The sequence below is a fragment of the Osmia bicornis genome, chromosome 9 (assembly GCF_907164935.1).
Source record: "Osmia bicornis bicornis chromosome 9, iOsmBic2.1, whole genome shotgun sequence".
Classification (NCBI taxonomy): domain Eukaryota; kingdom Metazoa; phylum Arthropoda; class Insecta; order Hymenoptera; family Megachilidae; genus Osmia; species Osmia bicornis.
In genome coordinates this window covers 4,188,552-4,203,834 of record NC_060224.1, presented here as the reverse complement: position 1 = coordinate 4,203,834, position 15,283 = coordinate 4,188,552, and the positions used below count along the sequence as shown (strand labels likewise).

The 15,283-nt window shown below is 32.2% G+C and overlaps 2 protein-coding genes across 4 annotated transcripts in view; one reads left to right on the top strand and one right to left on the bottom strand.

Moving 5' to 3' along the window:
- The window catches only part of LOC114883092 (microtubule-associated protein futsch), a 32,984-nt gene extending 22,885 nt beyond the window's left edge, over nucleotides 1–10,099 (top strand). The window contains exons 4-8 of one of the 3 annotated variants that reach the window (XM_029200509.2): nucleotides 100–308; nucleotides 636–821; nucleotides 1,835–1,879; nucleotides 2,611–2,772; nucleotides 7,984–10,099. In XM_029200509.2, coding sequence (XP_029056342.2) covers nucleotides 100–308; nucleotides 636–821; nucleotides 1,835–1,879; nucleotides 2,611–2,772; nucleotides 7,984–9,012 — 1,631 coding nt within the window. In that variant the 3' untranslated portion in view covers nucleotides 9,013–10,099. Of the gene's footprint in view, nucleotides 1–99; nucleotides 309–635; nucleotides 822–1,834; nucleotides 1,880–2,610; nucleotides 2,773–3,532; nucleotides 6,803–7,983 lie in introns of those variants that run through there. The other 2 variants (XM_029200512.2, XM_029200510.2) reach the window with 2 other exon arrangements.
- An 87-nt stretch (nucleotides 10,100–10,186) lies between these two features.
- On the bottom strand, nucleotides 10,187–13,422 carry LOC114883093 (cyclin-dependent kinase 2-like). Its single transcript, XM_029200514.2, has 5 exons — nucleotides 12,791–13,422; nucleotides 11,473–11,668; nucleotides 11,128–11,400; nucleotides 10,807–11,010; nucleotides 10,187–10,730 (listed from the first exon to the last, which is right to left on the bottom strand). Exons 1-5 carry the CDS (start codon nucleotides 12,904–12,906, stop codon nucleotides 10,620–10,622), a joined length of 900 nt encoding a protein of 299 aa, XP_029056347.1. The 5' UTR covers nucleotides 12,907–13,422; the 3' UTR covers nucleotides 10,187–10,619.
- Nucleotides 13,423–15,283: the final 1,861 nt, after the last annotated feature.

The window sequence follows — 15,283 nt, the reverse complement described above, 5'->3', positions numbered from 1 at the left end:
GAATTCTAAAGTACAATAGATCACAAACAGCCTTTTTTTATATTATTAAAAAATAATCATTTCATAAACTGATGCAATAGTTTCTGTTGAATCGTACAGAACTGCCTATGAACAAAGTACAAGTGGGTTCAGCACCGTCTCCAAATTTGAAAACGGTAAGATCGAAGATCGGCTCGCTGGAAAATGCGAGCTACAAGCCAGGGGGTGGAAAGGTGAAAATAGAGAACAGGAAGTTGGACTTCAGCAAGGCACAGCCGAAAATCGCAGCGAAAAATGAGAAGTACACACCCAGTGGTGGCGATAAAAAGGTTAAATAGTAGTAGTGTAATATATATTTTACCTTTATTTTTCTACAAAGCTTTTAAACCCACTTTTGATGACAGACAAATAATATGGAACACTTTAGAAAATGTAGGATCGTCTTTGTGCGACGAATGTAGGGCACAATGTTAATGACTAAAAGCTCTCATCATTTTATTTGCTTTTCCTTCGCTGTTATATCTACAGATATTTATACAAAACGTGGACTTGTTTTTCTGTACAAAATCGATTCAAAGAATAAAACCGAGCTATTTATAGATTTATAGATTTCAATTCAATTTGTATTTATATATTCTCTTGGAAATTCATCGCAGATCGCTCAAGTGAAACTTCAATGGAACGCGAAACCGAAGGTTGGGTCGCTGGAGAACGCGACGTACAAACCTGGGGGTGGTGATAAGAAAATAGAGACTGTGAAGCTCGATTTCAAAGATAAGGCAAAACCGAAAGTCGGCTCCAAAGACAACGCTAAACACGTCCCCGGAGGTGGCAGCGTTAAAGTAAGAATCTCATCTTCAATTAATTTAAAAATATTTATATATATATTTGAATGAGTGCTGAAGATACTTTCTTATTATTTCAACCCAAATATCAATATTCCTTAAAAATATAATTCGTTCTTTTTGTTCCAATATTAATAAACAATTTTGTATAAAATATTAACTAGGTCGGTTATTTTTCATTTTTCGAGATAATAAGAAAGTATCGTGCTTGAATATTTTTAGATAACTTCTAATAATCTTTTATCTGCGTTTAAACATTTTTTTTTATAGTTTCAGAATTTAACTGATAGCATTATATTATTATTTACGAGTTCGCTTGCGTGCGGTTTATAGTTATTTTAATAATAATTTATACAATATTCTACAATGTTACAACTTGTCATGGTCCCTACATTTTCATTCTTATCATTTCTGTAACTAATTATTCAAACGTTGAAACAAGTATACTTACAAACCCCAATTTCCATATCTAAACGTTCATTAGTTTTTGTTAAATAAATTGTTACGTTTTCGTTTAATTTCACTGACATTTATAGTGCTCATTTAATGTGGCGATGAATCATTTATTATTAAACACCTGCTTTGTTCATGACAGTAACCTAGTGCTCATTTCGTTCGTACACCACGGGAATAGAACTTTGATAAATTAGAGAACATTTATATTTTGTTATTGATTGCATCGTTGCATGTAGAATGTCAACGTAGATTCGCATTTACGTCTCATATGTTATTTAGTTCAAAGATTAGTGTTTCATTTTAGCATCGAGAGAAATTTAATTATTAAATAATTCTATATACTATTGAACATTTTTTTAATGAAAAATATTTATTTCTTTGAAGATATAAATTTAGTTTCTAGTCTGTTTAATTTTTCTTTTGGAACATGTATCCTGTAGATGATGGAAAAGTTTCTGAATCTCTTCAGATGTACAAAACACGCATTCCTCTTTTGTACGCATGTATTGTCACTTATCATTATTAATAAGTCATTGTTGTTTGTTGATATTCAGTCATCGGCAACGCCACCTAAGACGCCGCAGGAAACGAACAACGACGTAAGTATGTCAAGAAATTTCATGAAACATTCATTTCACACATTGTTGACCGATTACTTTCAACATTATACAAATGTTATTTAAGCAATTGTTTAAAATGAAAACAATTCCAATTACAGTAACAAAATATAAAATATTTGTTTCATGATCGGTCAACAATTGTTTAAATGTTAATTATCCTTCCATATATTTGTATCTTCATTACTACGTTAAAAGATTCACTTTGATCATTACAACACATACTCAGAACATTATTTAAATCAATGAATTGCAAATCGTTAATGGAGTGATTAATCAATTTGGCTAAAAACTAACTTCGTGACCGTTTAAACTAATACTCCGTTGCTTTTGTGGCAAAGCAAAGTAAGTTCATGAAAATTTGTCCGTTCTTCGTTCACAGTAAGTTCGTCGAGTAAGTAGATTTAATCTCGGAAAGATTAAAGCATGTTCTGCATGTTTCAAATTTAGTATAAATGTTCGTATCACGAATGGGTGATCTTTTTATGTGGCAAAATCGAACCTAGATTAGAAAACACACGAAATCTATTCGAAATAGAATTTCAACTTCTAAAAGAAAATTTGTCAATTGATAAGAGAATTTTTCATTCATAAATTGTTTCATGTTCATACAATATTATTTTAAAAAATCATTTGAAATTATGGATTCTAGTAGCTGTACCTTTGGAAAGAAGAAAATCGTAAGAAGTAATGAACGTTATTACTCTTTTCAGATTCAGACACAGAAAATTGATATCAAAGCTGAGAGTAAAATTGGTTCCATGGATAACGTGAAGCATAAGCCTGGGGGTGGTGATAAAAAGATCTTCAACGACCGAGATTATCTTCGACAAACTGGATCAAACGTAGAAAGTCTCAGTGGCAGTGGATCACAGGTATGTCTTGTTCAAAAGAATCTCGAGAATTAGTTATTTCATTTTAAAAAAAAAGGAATAAAAATGATTGTACCTTTGAATATAAAATTCAACCTCTGTGCACCATTCAAGTTTTTACTACATTCTTTTTACATATGTTACAAAAAATATAATTAACTATTTTTTGATAAATTGTGGTAAATTGTATTATTCGATTAACAATACTTGAAAATTACGACCTTTTTCTCGAGATTCCTCGTTGTACCACTTATTTATGCACTGTTTACCACCGAAAGCGCTTGAAAACACGCGTCGCATGCTTCTCAGCAATGTTTTGTGCGATAGTTACGGTTCAAGAGGAAAATAGTAGATTTAATGAATACTTAAAACAAAATCATTCTTTATATACGTTTAAGAGAAAAGTGAATCTATTCATAAATATAAATGAAATTTTTCCATTTAGATTAAATGTAACAGTCTCTTAACCCTTTGAGGCATATTTTTAATTGCTTTTATACTTTCTAGCACAATCAATTTCTGTTGCATTTTTGCTATTTAATGAAATAACGAGTCAGTCATAAATTACCACCTACACCTTATGCGCTTTCGACTGACCCCAGTGACGAATCGATGATGGATAGTGTATTTCCGTTCCGTTCTGCACGAACAGCAGAAAAGCTAGATGCTTCAAAGGGTTAACGTGACCCAGACTAGCATGACCTTCCTAGGTTGTAACGCAGTGGTTAATGGGCCACCTTAATCCTGTGTATTGTGCCCGCAGAGCCCTGTGCCCCCTGGCACGGTCGCCTCCGGTAAGAATGGCCTGCCTACTTCGGACGAGAACCTCAACCAGGAATGCTAGATCACGAATGAAAAAAGAAAGAAAAAAAAAAAAATAACAAACTCGACCGCTAGACCCGATTTTTTCCTTATCACTTGCGTCTGATTAATCGCCTCGTACATTTCTTCCCCGATTATTGAACCGGAGGGCTTTTGAATCGAACGTACGAGGGACGAGTTGGACACAGGTTTAATAATAAATTCAACAATCGTGGCCAGATCGATCGGTTAGCTTTATCCCATTGTTGCTTCGTATCAGCAATAACCAGAAGATTCCGTAATATACGTGCCATACGAAGGAACTTGATCGAGGAAACGAGGGGACACCTTTTTTTCTCATACGTTTACGTCTTTCCGATCGATTATATCCACGACAAATGATTCTTTTTCCGCGCATTTATCTGCAGAACACTCGTCACGACGTCGTTTGTTTTCGAATGTATCATGAAAGTTGATAGAGGATAGGGTGAAGAACGGAGGGTCGTCGGGACGGTTGTTAACACGTTGAGTGCCGCGATGGTACATCTTTAATTAGGTGAAAAAAATGGTGTTCTTCGGTTCGACTTCGGTGCAATATAGGCTTCTTTTGGTTAGCACTGTCAGCACTGATGGCATCATAAGATGGCAAGCGCGAGGTACGGGTGTCGTCATAAGATGGCACGCTCAATACGGCGAAGTCATGATTAAAGTATTGATCAGTTTAGGGTCCTGAGTTTTTAGGGTTTTGAATGCTTTAATTTACGATTTTGTTATATTACAGCTGCGAAGAATTTGTCGTTAGGTCCTGAGAAATATTTTTTCCATCATTTGCCTTATAATTTTGGGGATCTTGGGGAAATTTTAGGGAGATCCTAGATGAAACCAGGGAGAGCCTAATTTAAATCCTCCTAAAAAACATATATGATAGAATATTTTTTCCCTTAAAGAAGGGAAATCCAAGTTGCACGCGTTCAATCTGAATTTTGACTAATCAAATATTAAAGTCTAATTTTTCACCATCCATCCATTTGAAAACATTCAATTTCGTGCGGCATTCAACGTGTTCCGCAAAATAATTTTGTTGGCACGAAAGGGGACAGTTCGCGATACCTTTTCAGATCGAAAAAATAGCCGTCGAAGAATTTTCGTACAATTCCAAACGAACACTAATCATCTTCATTATACATAGCGCAAACTCGCTCACGGTTAGCGTGAAATTTTTATAAGAATGACATTTTGTCGCGAACTCAAACGTTAGAATGTAAGAAGAAAGGAAAAGAAGACTTCCTTTGCTAAAATGTTATGCAAAACGCTAAGCAATTGTTTGCTATATACTGTAGAATCGCAATAAGATGCATTTAAGACTGGAGATACTTCCGGTGTGATTTTTCTGGTCTGAAAGGTAGACGCGATAACGTGATACGCTTAAGTCAAAAACAAGCGAATTCTCATTTTTCGTGATCGTTTTTTAGAATACGATCCCAACAGGACAAATAGAAATAATACGTACGAATAACATAATAGAGGACTCATTGTTCAGATCGATTAGCATTGCGATTTATCGTGGCCGAGAGTAGGTGTATTTTTGTTAAACCTACGAGATGTAACGTGATTTTTAGGCTGTCTTGAAAATGGCTGATTATTATACTAACAGAAAGCTTTGAATGTGTTGTAGCAGTAAAAATAAAAGATATAAAATAAAAAAGTAACATTTTGGATTATTAATATTAACACGTTGATTGTCATATTTGAATGACATTTGATTTTTCATCATTCTTAATATTAAGAATTATTTTATTTATTTAATTAGAAATATTAAAATATTGTGGTGATGCAGGATGGCTGTTAACGTGTTAATTACAAATACTGCAAACAACGCTTATAAAATTCAGCGGTTAGTTATCAACATATTTCTTTGATATTCAATGAAAAATAAGAAGCTATTAGAATTATTGTAATTATATATACATTGTAATAGAAGTTCATAAACATTTAGAGGTTTATCTGAACTCGCCTACTCCCGAATTAAAAATCACCCATTTCATATTTAGAATAGTGAGATGAAAATTAGACAAACATGCTAACGCGTATGATTTTCAATCTTACTATTCTAAACTCACTTTGATGTTTATTATAATGACAAACATATGAAGGATGTTGCATAAACACATTGAGCAATTGAAAATAACGACAGTTACATTTTATCGTTAAATGATAAATGAAGAAAGAACTGAAAATTTGAGAATAAAATAATTTGTTCATTAAAATTTTTGTTGAAAATGTATGTAGAGCATACATTTATATTACGTTGGTTAAAATACACGTTGATTAAAAACTATTATCGATGGAAGAGATACGAGGATATTAAAATGACATTCCAGTCTGTCGTTAATTAAGTGATGGATGTTACTTATTTTTAAATTGCAAATAAATTGGAAAACTAAATTAACATACGTAATTATCATATGAAACTCGTAACGTAACTTATCTCATGAAATGAATTTTCTTCTACATAGATCAGTAGAAAAATTCAATTTGACGATGAAGAAGAACCGGAAGTTGTAATAGAGAATTATGACGCGTGATCATATTCAAGTGATCATCTTTTTTCGAGTGAAAATTCACGCGATACATTTGATATTGTATTTAGACCCGATGTAGACACTATTTCAATGAACATGGTACCCCATATTTCGAGATACTTTGGAATTTCTTCAACATCTAAGGCTTAGATTCTAAGCAATCATCAGCCATAATAAATAGTTATCAATCCGTGCAAACGTCAGCAAATGTAGCACGATCAATTCATAATCGTTACTTGTAGATACGTAAAACTATACCTGTTTGTTGCATACACGAGAAATAAATAGTTAGGTCTTATCGCTGATACAGTCAGTTGAAAAATGAGAATTAATTATGGAAGAATGGTGAATAATGGGATGGAAATCAGTGACATCGTGCGAAACTGACTTTCTCACAATGTCGTGTCACTTTTGATGAATTCATGCAAATCTACGCTAAGAAAGTATGTAATACATATTACTTCTAGTTTACTGCTTCCATACTGGTGGATTATAATTAACCATCCGACATTCGGCGACGATTAATTAAGTATGTAATATTTGAAATCGTTGTAAAACTTCGTACGAATGCAATTGTATAACGAATATTCGGCATACCTGTCAGAATTAACAAAAGAGCTATTATAATAATATTTTTGTTTTTAAATTTATACTACGGGCATTTTTTATTGAACCCAGTTGCATCCATTTCTGTTTCAACTGACAGATCATTTTTTCAAATAAGAGGTTTGATATATTCGTTACACAAAATGATAGAATATTATAGTTACAGTACATTCTTTAAATATATAGTTTAAATAAATGTGTTAACACATTGTGTATGGATTGCAAAATACTTTGGTTACATTGGTGCTAGTTTTTAATAATAAAAATTCTGAAATAAATAACATTTGAAAATTAAAATCTGAGATGAAACAAATCCTAATTCTAAAAAGTAAAAAAAAATTTACTTTAACTTTATATATTTTAAAAGGAAATTAAACAAGAAACACCATACACAATGTGGTAATATAAAAAGAGAACGAATATTATAAGATCTATAATATAAAATGCATTCTTAAATTAACATTATCACAACCATAAAACATTATTTATTAAAGATACTTCAATCTTTTACAAGATACAACAAAAATCGTCGTATAGGTTTTATAGAGCTGCGAAATCTTTGTATAAATATTTCACAAATGTTTTCTTTAAAATATGCTATTTCAAATAACGTCACTTTAATGCACAATTTTATTATGGCCTTTTTTTTATTTCAATAAACAACGAGTAGTAACATTTGGCACATAATAAGCGTTAATTTGAAAGCACATATTTAATGGTTGATTTAGCTCCAGCAGCTAATGCTAAATTTTTCAACGAAAAACAGATCCCACTTTAACTTTTCTCTCCTAAAGTATTAGATACGTTTAGTAAATTATCTTCAGTTGCGTGGATTAATAAGCACAGCGTGTACCTCACCTTCACAAATTACACTCGGTGGACACAGAAGCATCGCTAATCACCGCCTCTGTAAATCAAGGTCAGTCTTCGCACTATTTATAATTTATAGTATTAAAAAGTAACAATTAACCGATCAAATTCAATTGCAAAAAATAATATAATCGTCTATTTAAAAAAAAATTGAGTTATTATAACTCAAAAGTATGGTATAAGATATTCTTAAATATGGAGGAGCAATGATTTACTTATACTACTTGCAAGACCTGTATCATATACGATATGAAGAATATCATAATAAAAGTGTGATTAATTTGCATTTCACTGATCTAAGCTAACAAAATGCTTCTCCATGTTTCCTATACTAACATTAATTTATATTTTACAGATTCAAGACGACGAAGAAATCAATTCTTCAACTGAACAAACGAAAGATGAATCGCCACAACCGCCACCAAGTACTCCGACAAAGGCCCAAAACCGATCATCATCTTCCTCCATAGTGACCCCTAGAGCAATTAGAAGTGGCTTGGCCAAATCTCCAGATTCTCCAGGGTCTAGAAAGAATCTAACATCTCCTGAATCAGTGGAGATGGAAAGAGGAAGCAAGAAAAGTCCTACTGTAGAGGACAGAAATATAAAAGACAAAACAGTAAAATCACCTAGTACTCCAAGATCTAATAGTCCCCGAATGAAAAGTCCAGAAGATAAAATGGTAAACTCTCCTGTACCTCCACAATCTCCAAACAATCCTCAATCAAAGAGCCCAGAGGATAAAATGACAAAATCACCTGTACCTCCACAATCTCCAAACAATCCTCAATCAAAGAGCCCAGAGGATAAAATGACAAAATCACCTGTACCTCCACAATCTCCAAACAATCCTCAATCAAAGAGCCCAGAGGATAAAATGACAAAGTCACCTGTACCTCCACAATCTCCAACTGATTTTCAGTCAAAAAGTCCTGAAGACAAAATGGTAAAATCAGCTGGAACTGTGAGATCTCCTAATAGTCCTCGAGTAAAAAGTCCAGAAGACAAAGTGGCAAAATCACCTAGTCCTCGATTAAAAACTCCAGAGGATAAAATACCAAAATCACCTGTACCTCCACAGTCTCCAAATAATTCTCAATCAAAAAGTCCCGAGGATAGAACGGTAAAATCACCTGCTACCCCTCGTTCTCTTAATAGTCCTCGATTAAAAAGTCCAGACGATAAAACACCAAAATCATCTGCTTCTTCTAATAGTTCTCGATTGAGCAGTCCTGAGAAAGTTTCTCCTCGTCCCTCTGGCAAAGCATCCCCAAAAGAATTACGACTTCCAAAACTAGCACCTTCACCCACGCCACCGGAAGTTACCTCGACTAACGAGACGCGTTCTAAACTCAGCTTACCGAAACTGAGCGTCGCACATTAATTTTTTTTTTAATGAATTACTTACAGGCAGCACGGAGTAGCACCTGATACACCACAGCGGACTCTGGGTCTATTTGGATACCAGAAAACTTTTATTTTGTTTATTTTGTAAATTTCGTTTCAGGAGCGGATTCAGCGATTGGTGCCAAGGGAAGTACGATATTCCAAAAGATTTTTGTCTACTTTCTGTCGTTTTAAATCTATAGCATGGCCCAGATTCATGGAACCATATTTTGATACTAATTACATTGTTGCTTCTGTAAGCAATATTTTCTTTATTAACCTGGAGTCTGCTGAGTGGAAGTTAAATAAGTCTATCAGGTCTTCACGAATTTACTTATCAATAAATTAGAAATTTCAAATTCTAAATCAGTTCCTTTTTCCACATAGAATGAATTTAAGGAAATGATTGGTACAAGTGTAAGGATAAGTTAATATAAGTATGCACTTTCTAGTTAATAATTTTATATTGTATTGACGAGTGTAGAGATGCTTTACGTAATTGTAAATGACTGTAAGAATAATCAAAACGCCATGAAGAAGAAAGTAATGGCTTGAAGCACTTGCAAGCCAATTTCTTTCTAACGAAGTTCATTCGGTCGCAACCTCGCATCTTTTATCTCAAAGATGATATTATGAAAGAGGTTGAGAAGTTTGGGATATTAATAATTTATTCAGTATATACATAATTTCAAGTACACGATGTTTCGTAAATTGTAAATTATCGGTAAAAATATGAAACGAAGTATACGACAAAGTAAGCCACATTATTAAATTTTAATGAAATATATCGAATAAAATTAATTATGAAAATTTATACTAATTATTATCTTTGCAATTTATGAAATATCCTGTAACCAATTTGTTCTTTTTAATTATATTTGTACACGTATACCAAATATATTACTATGTATGAAACGAGTTTAACAATATGTAAATAGTACATCGTAATAATATTTACTGCACATAACATCACAAAATACAGTTTTGTTGATTTTAATGCAAAATATTGAAAAATATTGTTTTCTAACTGGAACCTTTACGATTACTTATTTATAAATCCATTCGAATTGAAATTAAAATCATACATTATTCGTAAGAATTACGAATGTATATTCAAGATATAGAATATAGAAATTTCTAAGGTAATAACAATGCATAGGTAGTTCTTGATGTACATAGCAAAATAGACCTTTATTGCATATACATTTTCGATGTGTTAAAATTGGAAGTACGTTTTAATAAGAGATTCCAAATATATTTGACTTTAATAATTATATTATTGGCAGTTTTGTGCTGTTGTGAAATGAGAACTATGAAACAAGGTAAATTAAGGGACAGTATAGTACGGGTCACGAATTATGCTCATCCGAAATATTTCTGTTGTTCTACATAAATAAACGAATTAATTATTTTATTACAGTAAAATTTAATACTGTGATGTATTTTGGGGATAAGCAGTAATATTATTTACATTCATAATTAAATAGTGATATGATACATTTTTTTTGAAATCAAAATATTAATATTTTCAATTTTTTTATTATTATTAAGGATACCAGAAATATTTCAAATTATATATCTTATGACCCATCCTGTTTAGCTATATCAGTTTTTCTTTGGCAATGGTGGTGGAACTAATGTAACTCCATTAAAGTAAGAATGACTTAATGCTTTCTTTGCTGTTATCCTTTGACTGGGATCATAAGTCAAGAGTTTCTGTTAAAACAAGAAGTAATTAAAACTGCTATAAGTAAAGAGTAATTCATTGTTAATTATGATGTATCATTCTTACCAAAAGTAAGTCTTTGGCATCAGAATCAAAGGAAGGTACAACTTCATCTAAACACCGAGGTTCCCATCTCGGAAACATTGATGTATAATCGCGTAGCTGTGACACTCCTGGCCAAATGCTCTCGTCAGGTGTACCTAATGTACGAAATATCCTAAACAGTTGATCTATTTCTGAATCACCCGGGAACAGAGCTCTTCTGGTTGCCTATGAGAATAATATTACTATTTTGAAAAATTAAAATTATTATTAATTGGATCACGTTCTAGAATTATTTATTGCTGGTATAACAATAATATATGATGAATATTGAAATTAACGTACCATTTCTGCAAATATACAACCAAGACTCCAAACATCCACGGCATTAGAATAAAATTTCGTTCCTAAAAGTATTTCTGGTGCTCTATACCATAATGTTACTATTTCATGTGTGTATGTACGAACAGGAACACCAAAAGTTCTGGCTAAACCAAAATCTGCCAATTTTATATGACCCTCCCGATCTATTAACAGATTCTGTGGCTTTAGATCTCGGTGCAAAATGCACCGAAGATGGCAGAACGATATTGCTTTCAATAATTGATATAGATAGCTCTGTAAACATAATAGACTTGTCTTTGAACAATGCATACACCTAATTTCAATCTTGACTTTTGAGAGCAATACCTTTACAAGAGCCTGATCTAATCCTCCTTTAACAAAATCTAATAATTTTTTCAAATCTTGTTGCAAGAATTCAAAGACAAGGTAGAGATGATTATCACCATCTACTACATCAAATAATTGAACAATATTTGGATGTGTAAGTTCCCTTAATAATGATATTTCTCGAATAGCAGTGGATGGAACACCTTCACTTTCCCTAATACAAATCAATATTTCTTTATTACTCACATGAATTAACAATCAAATACAAAATATGAGTACTAAATATCATATATTCATTTACATATAAAACCATTGAAAAGGACAATATTTAATCTCCATTAAGCCACATGATCCATACATTTTGTAAACTTGAATCAAATAAAACAAATAAGCTTGAAAGACAAACACATAGGGAAAATCCTGTTTGTATACTTGTTAAATTAATTAAAAGATTTTAAATCAAAAACCAGGCGAGCATAACACAATGGGACAAGCTGAATAATGTGGTGCTACGAAAATTTAGTATAACGTGGCCCCTGCAGATTCAGCTGACCCCAATGTGTAAGTTAGCAGATGTGTTAGCAATGCATAATAAGCACAAGCTCAATAAATTTGAATTATCTTGATAAGTTATGTACATGGTTAAAGACAAGAACAATTACATAGAAATGATCCAATAACCCTAGAAACATGCAAATTATTTATATAATAAATAGAATATTAGTTTCCAAAAGGATAACATATTAAATACCTAATAAATACATAATTTTAATAACAATATTTAAAATGTCTTATGTAGTGTGTTACTGTGTGGAATAAGTATTTCTGAAAGTATATAAAACATTCAATATTTATAACACTAAACAGGTGAAAACGGCATAATTTATCTGTTAATAAATGAACAATTCTATATAATTTAATATGAATAAAAACCAATTATAGCCATTAAACATTAGAACATTGTACAAATATCATTCAATATACAATTACATTTAATTTTAAAATTAATGAAACAGCTATATATATTCTTATATACAGAGTGGAAAATGTCTATTAGGCAAGTGTTTTTGCTATTTTAATTACAATATATAAACAACAAAGTAATAATAAAGCTATTTGGTAGAAATATTGAAAACATAGATCCTACATGTGTAATACATTGTGTGATACATTTAAGCATTTTCGCTCCAATTCTAATAACTTTAAATTATTGTTATACGTAATGTATGCCCATTTTTTGCGGTTAATATAGAGGGTACTTATAAACGACACATCACCTAGAATGAGCATTCAAAAGTAACAAATTTTTATATATAAATATTACAAAACGACGTACGTCTCAAGACGAATTTTTTTAAGTGCCACCAGTTTTCCGGTTAACTTATCTTTCGCTTTATAAACCACCCCATAGGTTCCTTCCCCAATTTTTTCTATCTTGACGAAGTTGTCCATAACCTCAACGTCACGTTCGACGTTGTCGTTTTTGTTTTGACACTCCGTTGTAGCTGTCAATCTTTTATCACCGTCTCGAAATTTTCTGTTATTCAATGTCGACGACGCGCCGACAAACAATGCCGACGATTAATAGATAACTGGAACACGCGTTTGCTCAATTTTCTTTGTTTATCAACACCAAAAAACCGCTTGACATGCGCATTTCGTAGCAGCCATTTTTATTAAAAGGGTTTAGAATAATCGATTCGGGAAATCGATGGAACTGAACGACTGATGGTTTTATTAAATCATCAGCGACGTAACAGGTGAACGAACTCGATAACATTCAGTTCGTTGCTCTTTAACTACACCATTCCACGATTCGTTAAACTACCACTTATTAAAAAGGTATGTAATTATTAAGTAACATACGATTACGTATTAACATTTTATTTAGTTCCCCAAAAAGGATAAAAAGTTACATATTATTACATCCTACTTAGGAAGATTAAAAAGTTAAGGTGATGCAAGCGATGAAAACTCAGCGACAGTCCCTAGAAAAACCCCTAGAAACGAATTCTGAAATTACGTCGTCTTTATTGAACAGATCGTAAAGAAATTTGAGGGACGTGTTTAGGAGGCTCTAAAGAATGTTAGTCTGGTCCTTATATTACCTATGTAAATAGTCAAAAAGTTATAAAATATTGAAATTGATGTCTGTCGACGGTCAGGAAAATAGCGAATCGTATGTCCAAATAGGTACCAGATTAACATTCTTTGGGTCGAATAGAGCAAAACGAGCACCCAGGGGACGATTTACAAGCCTCCAGGTAGAAGAAATTTTAGAACTACGATTTCGTTCATTTTTTACTCGCGAAATATGTCAAAAAGGTAAACTAGACCACAAATTTAGTTCCTCGTTTTTTCTATAGGGCGCAGTTCATTCGTTTTCTGTGCCCGACTGCGCGATCATTTGCAGTTTGGATATGTGAAGCGGTCTCGACGCTTGCATCGCCTTGAATAGTATTAAAATATTATATTAAATTGTGTATTAGGTATTAAAAATACAAAAAACAGAAGACAAAGTTGAAGAGAAGAGCGGAGTCATGATTTTTGACATCATTTCCACATTGTCTTCAGAAATGCGTAAGCTGAAAATTTATACTCTATTTTGTCGATATAGATACGAATTAAAATAACATATTCCTCATTTATTCTGCTTTTATGATGATAATTTATTAAATACCATTAATATCTTATGTATTTTTCTATCTTTTTTCTTATATTTCGGTGCTTCAAATTGAAAAAAGTAATCTTAACTTTATTACAATATGGCGTCAATAGTTTTCAATGAACCTTTTCCTTATTTTAGTATTAAAGCAATTTAAAGTTTCTATCAATGGCTGTGATTGGTCATCCGTTATGGCGTCTTCCCATTTAGACCAATCAGATTCATCGTTGAAGGGTGAGGTGCGCGGAGTGTTGTCACGTGCATCAGTTCTCTTCGAAGCTTCGTCTGTTTGGCACGTGTCTGCAACAGGTAAGATTAAATTATCTTTAAATATTAAATTAAACCGCCTTTCGAGTGTTAAAAGTACAAAAAATAGAAAGAACAGTCGAAGAGAAGTCTAGATTCTTAATTTTTGTCATTAATTCGACATCTTCTTCAAAAATACATAAGTTGAAAATGTTTGCTCTTGCCGTGAATATACAATGAGATGGAGCAGCAGGATCTGAATTAGTTTCCCTTTTATATTGCTAATTTCCTAAACATTATTGATTGTTTTTAGTACTGTTTTACATAATTTGCTGTTTTTAATTTAATAACGTTCTTTCTTGAGCATCGTAATATTATTCCTGTTTAGACCTGTTCGTGTACTTGTACCGAACATGTACCGAACAATTCCGAGCGATGCCGATCGGTCTTCGGCAGGAAGGAAGATCTCGCCATTTCTCTCGCGAACGTCAAAATGACAAGACGTGTTGAGAGCATCCTTCCGTATAAGTAGTAGGTGCGCATTCTACCTATTAAAATATTTTGCATAAATTATAGTTCGATCGTTTATTAGTAATAATTTTATTATTGTTGATTAAATTTTATTTACATAAATTCGTATTTCTTATTTGTTACAGATATTTGATGGATATTGAAAGGACGCCATGACGCCTAATATGGGTTTGAAATAGAATTTCGTAAGAATTTAATGTTTTAATTTCTTCTAATCAATTATTAACATTTATTATTACTTGTTTTTTATTGAGTCGTTGTTAATTGTAAGCATTTTTGATAATTACTTGCTACCAAAGTCAAGAAAGAAAAGATTAGAGACATTTTTTTTCTTTAACCAATTCATAGAAAAAGAATAATTAATTTTTCATTTTATTAAATAATTTC